Source organism: Polistes fuscatus, unplaced genomic scaffold (genome assembly GCF_010416935.1).
Source record: "Polistes fuscatus isolate 324 unplaced genomic scaffold, CU_Pfus_HIC Scaffold10, whole genome shotgun sequence".
NCBI classification, from domain to species: domain Eukaryota; kingdom Metazoa; phylum Arthropoda; class Insecta; order Hymenoptera; family Vespidae; genus Polistes; species Polistes fuscatus.
Window position 1 is genome coordinate 6436267 of NW_025112998.1, and position 11270 is coordinate 6447536.

General features: G+C 27.7%; 1 protein-coding gene across 2 annotated transcripts; it reads left to right on the forward strand.

Annotated features, from left to right (window-relative positions):
- The first annotated feature begins 1981 nt into the window (after positions 1-1981).
- LOC122525519 (DNA topoisomerase 2) lies at positions 1982-10328 on the forward strand. Of its 2 annotated transcripts, XM_043648369.1 has the most exons (24): positions 1982-2364; positions 2999-3328; positions 3520-3763; positions 3855-4241; positions 4334-4573; positions 4649-4754; positions 4867-5019; positions 5102-5271; positions 5365-5575; positions 5649-6237; positions 6314-6545; positions 6622-6821; positions 6891-7026; positions 7109-7408; positions 7507-7515; positions 7628-7861; positions 7954-8142; positions 8226-8340; positions 8446-8601; positions 8683-8767; positions 8890-8972; positions 9087-9203; positions 9298-9422; positions 9507-10328. In XM_043648369.1, the coding sequence occupies exons 2-24, from the start codon at positions 3027-3029 to the stop codon at positions 9648-9650; spliced, it is 4527 nt and encodes a 1508-aa protein (XP_043504304.1). In that variant the 5' UTR covers positions 1982-2364; positions 2999-3026; the 3' UTR covers positions 9651-10328. The 2 variants fall into 2 exon arrangements, with proteins under 2 accessions (XP_043504304.1, XP_043504313.1); XM_043648378.1 differs by lacking the exon at positions 7507-7515.
- The last annotated feature ends 942 nt before the right edge of the window (positions 10329-11270 follow it).

The following is an 11270-nucleotide window of genomic DNA, read 5'->3' on the forward strand; positions in this document are numbered from 1 at the left end:
TCGGGAATACAGGTTGCGTCAGATTTTTTAAATCACGCTAAAGATTGCCCATTAATAATATTAAGAACTATCGCATTTAGAGAGGAGCCTTGCCAAGTAGCGAAGTTTTGTGAGTAGCTTTTAAGAATATCGACCATTTGCGGCTTCTCGTTTAAAGAATAAAAATTTAGTATTATTGATAAATCACGGAATAATAGAAATATCAATACTCATGTTGCACGTATTATCCTTACATTGAAATTTGGGATACAAAGAATGTGATAGACTTCTATTTAATGATCAATGAATTAAATAGTTTTACAGTTTCTTTTTTTTCTTTCCTCAATTATAATTGTAACTATTAGTCGCAATATATGCAATAATTAATGTCAAAAAAAAAGAAAAGGTTTTATTTCAACAACTACATCACAATATTTATCGCAACATCTCATGGCCCCTCTGTCTAAAAAAGGCTAGTGCGTTTTACCAGGCAATTCTTTTTATAAATGACCCAACAATTGGATTCCGCTAGTTTAATATACCTCCTACGATGCGTTTTTATTTTCATCTATTTCGTTAAAATTCTTTAAAAATGTTCTGTTCTTGCAATGCGTGTGTTTTCAAGCATTTCAAAAATTGTATAATTAAGAGAAAAATCACAGATTGTAATTTAATCACACATCAATTTGTTTGTTTATTTTATTAAACGACTAAATTAAATTATTGGTCTTTTTTTTTATATAGATAGATACATATATATATATATATATGAATTAAATAAATTAAATGTTGTTTATATTATAGATTTCTCTGTGGTGCTTATCGTTTCATGGATAAAACATTTTTAGTAAGTTCTTTCCTACAAATCAAATAACATACAAATTCTTTTGATAAATATTTCAATTCTTGTATGTTAAATTTTTCCTCATTGATATTTAGTTTTGTAAACGTAAGATGTATGCTAAGTTATATTGTAAATTTTCTATTAGCATATTTAAACAGAAGGTAAAGCACTCTTATTTTTTGTACCACACTTATAACAATCTTGCATATAAACGTATGTCTAATGAAAAAGAGAGTATAGTAGTGGTTTATAAAACACAATTACGTTATATATATACAGCTATGAAAACCATGCAACAAAAGATACAGGCGATCACTTCCTCGTTCAAAATCATGAAAGAAGAAAAGAAGAAAAAAGAAAAGAAAAATTAGATTTTAAGTCGCAATCTTGAAATATTCAGGATGGAAGATTACGCGAATTAAATTAATACATACCTACACATAAGAATTTCGTATGGAAAAGAAAAATTAGATCGTGAAATATATGCGTACACTTATGATTATTCCCGGATGCATAATTGCATGTCCTCTTTCGTACGTGTATGCATATTTCTTCATATATACATGTATATAAATGAATGATCATGACGATTACAACTATAATTATTAATATAATTTTATGGAGATATGTTAACTATAGATATTATAATTATAAATATTGTATTCATTGCTGCTGCTGCTATAAATCCACTATTGCTATTCTTAGTTTTAAGTAAGCGAAAAGGAAGAAAAATACATTTATTGAAAAAAAATAGTAAATCTCTTTAACCGTTTCCTTTTCTTGCTGTTTATTTTATTTATTGTACTCTACAATATAAAGATTGTATGTATAATGTAGGTTGTGCATGTTATATTGTATATATAATATGTAAAAATAGGAAAAAAATGCATAATATTTAACATCATTTTTATAAGTTAGAATTGTTTAAAAAATGAATTTATTATTTACTTCTACCCAGTATATATGTATATATTAGATTTATATATACAAATATAAATAAGTAAAGATTGAAATTGGCCATATATTAAAATGATTTGAATTGTTTATCAAATCAATATAATTACTATTCATATGTTTGAATCTACCTTATAATTTGTTTAAAAAGAAAAATTAATCAAATATAAATTTATAAATTTGTATTTTTCATATTATTTGTTTCCAATAGTTATTAGCAGGGTTTTATATTTCTTAATGATGTTACTCTGTAAACGATAGTAGCGCCAAAGTAACTTCGACGATTGGTTGCAACGATTGTGATGAAGAAGAATTGTACTTGTAGCTATTTGTTGGAATTTATTACAAACAAATAATCTAAGGGCATCAATTAGTTTAAATAATATCTTTTAATTCAAATATATCATTGAAATATATTAAAAGATATAGAATAAGATTAGATCGGGGTGAGTGTACCGGATGAATATCAGTGCCTGTGCTATGCTAATCATTAATTATAACCACAATGAATGGCATCGTGTGATTATATTACTTTCCGTTATCAACGTTACTACGCGATAATAATATCATAAGTGAATGAACTAAAGGTGAGATATATATCTATCCATATATACACACATGTGTATGTATATATATTATATACTAATAACAATAAAATAACATTTTTTTCAAATTCTTACAAACCCCAATGGATAACTGCCGGTCGTAATTTACGTATTTTTCTGTCCACCATTTGTTTTCAAAAAGCAGGTGTTCGCTTGTAAATTGGCATCTCTTTGTATTGTTGGCCAATTAGATGAGGACGTTTTCCCGCCATATTATTAAGACTTATTTAGGGTAGGAAATTATATAGTAAATACATCTTTTTGGTCGAGTCTAAGAAACTATAAAAAGGTTAATTAACATTTTTTGCCTATTAGCTTTTGATGATATTTTAATATTGAATTGTAATCAAATGATTTTTCATCATCCTATTAGATCTGATATCTAATGTCGTTTGAGGATTAAAGATTTCTATATATTGCAAAAAATTAAATCGTTAAATAATTATTAATTATCACCAATTGTTGTTTTTGCTGCAGCATTTGAATATATATAAAATTTATGTTTAGTTATAGTAATTAATAAGTGCTATTGTTACCAAGTAATTATTTTTACGTAAAATTACTAACCCTTTGCTTATTTAATTTTTTATTGTTTTATTTAATCTTCTATTTGCAGATATATAAAAACATATCACATTAAAAAAATGAGTTCAGCTATCGAAAATGGAGGTCAAGCTAGTAATGCCAAGAAGAAAACCATCGAAGGTATTTACCAGAAAAAAACACAATTGGAGCATATTCTTTTGCGTCCAGATACATACATCGGATCAATTGAAAGTACCACAGAACTTATGTGGGTTTTCGATAAGGAAAAAGAAATGATGGTACAGAGGGATATTAAATTTGTTCCTGGATTGTATAAAATATTTGATGAGATTTTAGTCAACGCTGCTGATAACAAACAACGTGATCCAAAAATGGATACTATTAAGATTGATATTGATGCGTAAGTATATTTAATAAATTAATATCTATTAACTCTCTCTTTTTTGCTATGGATGTCTTTTCTGCCGTGGCACTTCCTACATAAATGGCATTTTATGTAGGAAGTTCATAGTCGTCAGTTTTATTGAGAGGGTTAATTTATATTTTTAGCAAAGTTACTTTAAAAAGTAATTGATATATTTTTGATTTTAGAGAGAATAACACCATATCTGTCTGGAATAACGGAAAAGGTATTCCTGTTGTAATACATAAGGAAGAGAATATGTATGTACCCACTATGATTTTTGGTCATTTATTAACATCATCAAATTACGACGACGAGGAGGAAAAAGTTACAGGAGGAAGAAATGGCTATGGTGCAAAACTCTGTAATATTTTTAGTCATCGTTTCACCGTTGAAACTGCATCTAAGGAATATAAAAAAAGTCTAAAACAAGTAAGTAACATTTTGATAGAATTATGATACAAATATGATAACTGTTAGAATGATATTGATTAAAACATTTCAATAATTTATTTGTTCTTAGACATGGGGCGATAATATGGGGAAAGCCAGTGAACCTCGAATTAAAGATTTTCACGGGGAAGATTTTACAAAGGTAACATTTTCTCCAGATTTATCCAAATTCAAAATGGATTCTTTAGATGCAGACATAGTAGCTCTTATGTCGCGTAGAGCGTACGACGTAGCAGCATCTACAAGAGGAGTGAAAGTTTATCTTAATGGAGTTAGAGTACCTGTAAAGAATTTTAAAGATTACATTGACTGTTATATTAAAGGAAAGGAAGATGATTCTGGTAACCCATTAAAAATTGCTTATGAAAGTTGCGGAGCTCGTTGGGAAGTAGCGGTTACTTTATCCGACAAGGGTTTCCAACAAATGTCATTTGTAAATAGTATTGCAACGACAAAGGTATTTATTTTTCTGAACTTACTAAATCTTTTTCCTCTTTTTACATTATTTTTATTAAATCAAATGCATTATAACATTGAATTAATCAACAGGGAGGCAGACATGTAGACCATGTTACAGATTTGATAGTTAAACAACTAACAGAAACATTAAAGAAGAAAAATAAAGCTGGGTTTACCATAAAACCATTCCAAATCAAAAATCATTTATGGATTTTTATTAATTGTCTCATCAATAATCCTTCATTCGATTCACAGACTAAGGAACACATGACTTTGCAACAAAAAAGTTTTGGTTCTAAATGCGTATTAAGCGATAAATTCATCACAGCCGTAAGTAATTTTCATATGATTTTATTTATAAGAAATCAGTAATTTTGTATATATAATCATTTGATTTATTTGTAGGTAATGAAAACTGGCATCGTAGAATCTGTCTTAACATGGGCCAAATTTAAGGCTGACAGTCAACTACAAAAATTGGGACCTAAATCAAAACAGAGAAAACTTCAAGGTGTTATTCATTAAATTACGTCAATTTTATAATTACGTAATTACGAATAAGATATTAAAATATAATGAAATTTAACAGAATACTAATGCATTAACATACAAATTATTTATAGGTATTCCTAAGTTGGAAGATGCTAATGATGCTGGAACAAATAAATCATTAGAGTGTACCCTAATATTAACTGAGGGAGATTCAGCTAAAACGATGGCTGTATCAGGAATATCTTCTGTAGGTAGAGATAAGTATGGCATATTTCCATTAAGAGGTACGTTTAATACTTTATGAAATTCATCAAAGCTTTGTATTAACTGGTACATAATTTACACATATATATTTATTTATTACAGGTAAAATATTGAATGTAAGAGAAGCAACGCACAAACAAATATTAGAAAATGCTGAAATCAATAATTTAATAAAAATTCTTGGTCTACAATATAAAAAAAAGTATGAAACCCGGGATGATCTTAAAACGCTTCGTTATGGTAAAATGATGATCATGACTGATCAGGATCAGGTCAATAAATATCTTTTTGTCTACTATTAATTTGTACATTAGGCTGTGGTAATATATTTACAGAGTTTTACATGACATATTTTTTTTCTTTAGGATGGTTCTCATATTAAGGGTCTTTTAATTAACTTTATTCATCACAATTGGCCATCTTTACTAAAACTAAACTTCATCGAAGAATTCATTACACCAATTGTGAAAGCATCAAAAGGAAATCAAGTATTATCGTTCTTTTCGTTACCAGAATTTGAATCATGGAAGAAGGAAACAGAAAATTTTCATACGTATAAAATCAAATACTACAAAGGTTTTTATTTTTACGTTTTTACAAATTATAAGAAACAACGTATATATGTATAGTTTAAAATTACTTTAAATAGGTTTGGGTACTTCTACCGCCAAAGAGGCAAAGGAGTACTTTGAAAATATGGCAAGGCACAGAATTCGATTTCGATATGACGGTGACCAAGATGATCAAAATATAATCATGGCATTTAGTAAAAAATGTGTAGATCAACGTAAGGAGTGGTTAGTGAATCATATGGACGAAACAAAGAGACGAAAAGAAATTGGTTTAGGTGAACGTTATCTTTATGAAAAAGATACTCGTACTGTATCTTTTTCAGACTTTATTAATGTTGAATTAGTACTGTATAGTAATTATGATAACGTAAGATCTATACCCAGTATGGTAGATGGTTTTAAACCTGGTCAAAGAAAAGTACTTTTTACATGTTTGAAACGTAACGATAAACGTGAAGTTAAAGTTGCACAATTAGCTGGTTCCGTAGCGGAACATTCCGCTTATCATCACGGTGAAGTGTCTCTTATGGCTACTATCATTAACTTAGCTCAAAATTTTGTCGGAAGTAACAATATTAATGTACTTCAGCCTATTGGTCAATTTGGTACAAGACTTACAGGAGGTAAAGATGCTGCAAGTGCTCGATACATTTTCACAATGCTTAGGTTTGTAAATTAGATTTAAAATGATAAATAATCCTTAAAAAGATTATTATTACAGATATGTATTTTTATTTTTTAGTCCACTAGCAAGATTCATATTTCATAAACACGATGATCCACTTCTTGCACATGAATATGATGACAATCAAAAAATCGAGCCAGTATACTACATTCCTGTAATACCAATGTTATTGGTAAATGGTGCGGATGGTATCGGTACGGGATGGATGACCAAAATTCCAAATTATAATCCTCGCGAAATTATAGAAAATTTGTATCGTATGATGGATGGTGGAGACCCTAAACCAATGGTAACATTTTACAATGTGATACATTTATTATTAAAATTTATTAATAATCTTTAAATTATAATTTTACATAATGCAGATACCATACTATAAGAATTTTACCGGTGTGATAGAAAGCTGTGGGGATTATCGTTATATTTTTAGTGGAGAAATTTCTATAATAGGACCAGATAAAGTAGAAATTACAGAACTTCCAATTGGAATGTGGACACAAACTTATAAAGAGACAGTGTTAGAACCTATGTTACACGGTACCGAGAAAACACCTGCAATTATTACGTAAGTTATATTTATATGTAAATTAAAATATTTATTATAGAGTGACTACAAATATATTGATTTTAATAGAGATTATAAAGAATATTACACGGATACTACTGTACATTTTATAGTAATTTTAAATCGTGATAAGTTACTGGATTTAGAAAGAGATGGTCTGCATAAAGCTTTTAAATTGCAATCGACAATGTCGATAACATCAATGGTAAGATATTTATTAACGTTTGTTTTAACATATTTAACAAATAGGAGAAAAAATATATATATTTATATTTTTTTAATTACAGTGCGCATTTGATGAAAATCGTTGTCTTCAGAAATATGATAGCGTTACTCAAATATTAAGGAATTTTTACAAAATTAGATTGGATGCGTATCACAAAAGGAAAGATTACTTAGAAGGTATCTTACAAGCAGAATCAGGAAAATTATCAAATCAAGCTCGCTTCATTTTAGAAAAATGTGATGGTTCTTTGGTGATTGAAAATAAAAAGAAAAAGGATATGATAGCTGAATTGATAAGACGTAATTACGAATCTGATCCTGTGGTTGCATGGAAGTTAGCTCAAAACAGAGAAGCTGTCTTGGTAAGTAATTGTATTAAATAAATTATATTCTTGGATTAAAAAAAATATATATAAATACATATAGCTATATTGATGAAATATATTTATTGCTACAAAAGGAAGATGAAGTAAGTCGGAACAAAAAAGTTATTTATTTTCATCTTTTGATTTTTTATATTGATATACATATTTATATTCATTTTTATATAAATAATAACTTAATTTTTTACTAATTTTTAGGAGGAAGTTGCTGACGAATTAACTGAAGATACACCATCTTCGTCGGCTGCAATACAAAAAGAAAATTTTGATTATCTTTTGGGTATGACTTTGTGGTCGTTAACGAAGGAAAAAAAAGATGACCTCTTACGTCAAAGGGATGAAAAAATAGCGGAATTAAAAAGATTGCAAGCTCGTACCCCTATTTCTCTTTGGAAGGAAGATTTGGATAATTTATTGGCTGAATTAAATAAAGTAATTATATATTTATCGGATCGTGTTTAATCGAAACATCTTTTTAGATAAAATGAAAATTATTCTTATGTCTGTATTTGATGTTTTTTTAGGTCGAAGAGAAAGAAAAAAAAGAAGAAAATAAATCACGTCAAAATATGAAAAAGCCGCCAGCTAAATTTTATAAGCAAGAGGATACTCGTAGAATACTTCCTGTTATCGATACCGAATTAAAAAAGAAAATAGAAAAAGCAGATATTGTATCTAAGGACAAGAAAGAAGGAATTAAGAGACAACCAAAAGTTAGTTTTGGATCTTGTTTATTTTTTATTTATTATTATTAAAAAATTATGTGAATTTTTTTTAAATATATATTATTTTATAGATAAAGAAAGAAGTAATCGAAGAGAAAGATGAATTTGATATTCTTTTAGAATCGAATAAAAGTATCACTGAAAAGCTCAATATTAAAACTGAGAAAAAACCAGGTGCTAAAAAAGGTGAAATAATTTGTTTCTCTTTTTTTTATATATATATATATATAACTTCTATATAACAGAAAATTATGATCAGATTAAATGCAATATTTTTGTCTTTATAATTAGGAACGAAACAAACAACATTGTCGTTTAAACCTTTGAAAAAACCCAAGAAAAAGGATTCTGATTCCGATAGTAATGAATTTGACAGTAACGCAATTGATTTTAATAGTATTTCTCCAGTGCGTTCACCAGTGCGTTCACCGCGAAGAGCAGCTGCATGTATGAAAGAATTATTTCTATATACTAGTTAAACATTTTTTTAATATATATCTTAAAATTGGGCTTATGTTGAAATTGCAGCTAAAAGAAATTATGCTGTTAGCAGTGACGAATCGGATGCTGTTAGTGAAAATCTTTATAATATGTCGTCCGATTCTGAACAAGTGTGAGTATGCGTATTGATTTTAAAATTATTAACGTCATGATAATGTCATGATATTTAAAATATATACATGACAATTTTTCTAAGAAGACTATTAATGATCAAATTTTTATGACTTTTCTTAGAAAAAAGTCGCAAAAGCCTACAATAACGCTCAGCGATTCGGATGATGATTTTAAAATAGATAAGAAACCACCGCCACCTAAATGTAAGTGAATATATATTTTTTATTGATACATTAATTGATTTAAATTATATTATTTTTAATCGTATAAATAATAAAATATAAGTCTCATCGACCGTCATCAATATTTTATTATAGCAAGTCCAGAAGAACTTTTTGATAGTTTAGTTGGAAATACTCCAGACAAATTACAAAAATCTATATCTTCTCCCGGTGAAGATTCTTCTTTGATAATGTTTACACCACCAAAAAAAGGTAATCAATCAATACTACTCATATTTAAAATATTATTTATATATAAATGTATAATATATTTTTAATTCTTATTTTCACTATAATATCAATTAAGTTCCATCAAAAAAAAAGGCAGAAAATGGAGGAGGTGCGAAGCCAGTTAAGCGTCAGTTGAAGAAAAAACTCAAATCTTCTGATTCTGAAACAGATGATAATACATTAGCGAGTAAAGTGAAATCCGTAAGTATTTTTATATCAAATTATTGAATGATATTAAAAAACAATTTAAAAATTTTTTTAAATGTTTAAATATCACCTTTGTAGAAAAAACGAAGGAAGAAATCAGACTCTGAAAGTGACAATACCTCGGAACCATCGCCTGTAGTACCGCCAAGAAAGAACAGTGCACGTAATCGTAAACCAGTTTCTTACGCACTTAAATCAGACGAGGAAAGTGATTCCGACTAAATTTTTATTAACGCGGTATAAATTTGTCAAAACAGAACTGTAAATTACGAAGACTGCCTATATAAATTAGTAAGGTGAGAGAGAGAAAGAGAAAGAGAAAGAGAAAGAGAGAGAGAGAGAGAATGAGAATGAAAGAGAGAGAGAGAGAGAGAGAGAGAGAAATAAGAAGGGAATAGATATCTGAGTTAGTATAGAAAGCCAAGGTTTTTTAGTATTTTTGTGGTTTCTTACTGAAAAGAAAGCACTGGTCTCGAAAAGAAAGTACCGGTCTCGAAAAGAAAGCACCAGTCTCGAAAAGAAAGCACCGGTCTCGAAAAGAAAGACACAGTGTCTCGAAAAGAAAGACACAGTGTCTAATAGAAAACGCAGTGGCGATTAATATTATAATTATAATTATTATTTCATTTGGGAATAGAATAAAAGTAAGACAAAGAAAGAACAACAGGTTTAAAACAATTTTAAAATGATTTTACACATTTATCCATTTAACTAAGCGTAGAGCAAGACAATGGTATACTCTAAGCTCGTTGTGTAGAGACACACACTCACACATAAATAATTAAAAACTCTAGATTAATTATCAAATTAAAATGAAAGAAACACGGCGCACAACTCATTATGGATATGTATGTAATATTTATTTACGATATAGAAAAACAAAACTAAATAGATAATGAATCATGTATTTTTTATTATTGATATTTTATAATTTTTATTATCCTTGGGGAAAATGATAAGAAATTATTTTATGAGCTGATGTTCTTACACACATGACACTTAATTGAATAAGATTACTCTTATATATATATATATAAATATAATATTAATGGCGCCATTATATATATAATAAAATATATGAACATTTTTATACTTTTTCATCTTTATTATTTTCGTCACATGTTGACACACAAAATTGCTATAGTAAAAAAAGCAAATAATTTAAAATCTTTTCAACAATACTTTAAAAAAGATTTTTCAAACTTCCACATGATTTGCAAATATTTGATTTTAAATTAAAATTTTACTTTAATAAAAAAATTTTTATTATTTTAAAAAATTATATTGTCATTACCTACTTGTATATAGAATCTTCCCATTATCGGATGAACAGCCTGTATTCTCCCATATCTCGTCGAGTTATATCTCACTAATATATAAAATGTCTTTTTATTACTGAAATTGATTTCTTTGTATAAAATACTTCTTTCTCTTAACATCGAGATATATGAATTGAAAAATTAAAGAATTCCGTACGAATAGCAAAAATAGGAATTTAAAATATATCGACGATAAATAAATGGTGTGCAATTATTTTTAATCTTTAAATTTGAAGTAATAGATATTTAATTGCATTAAAAAAAAATAATAATAATAATTTTACTTTTTTTTAAAACTAATACCGATATTTTAAAAAATATATATGTGAGGTGTATGGTTTTTTCTTTTTTTCTTTTTATCATTAAAATGGGATGTGTATATATATATATATATACATATATATTCTGATATACAAGTGTTGTACGTAATCAATAAGTTTACTAACTTTAAATTATACACAAATACGTAATTTTATTGCTATAACGTTTCATACACCATCCTCGACACAATTCCTGTTGGTAA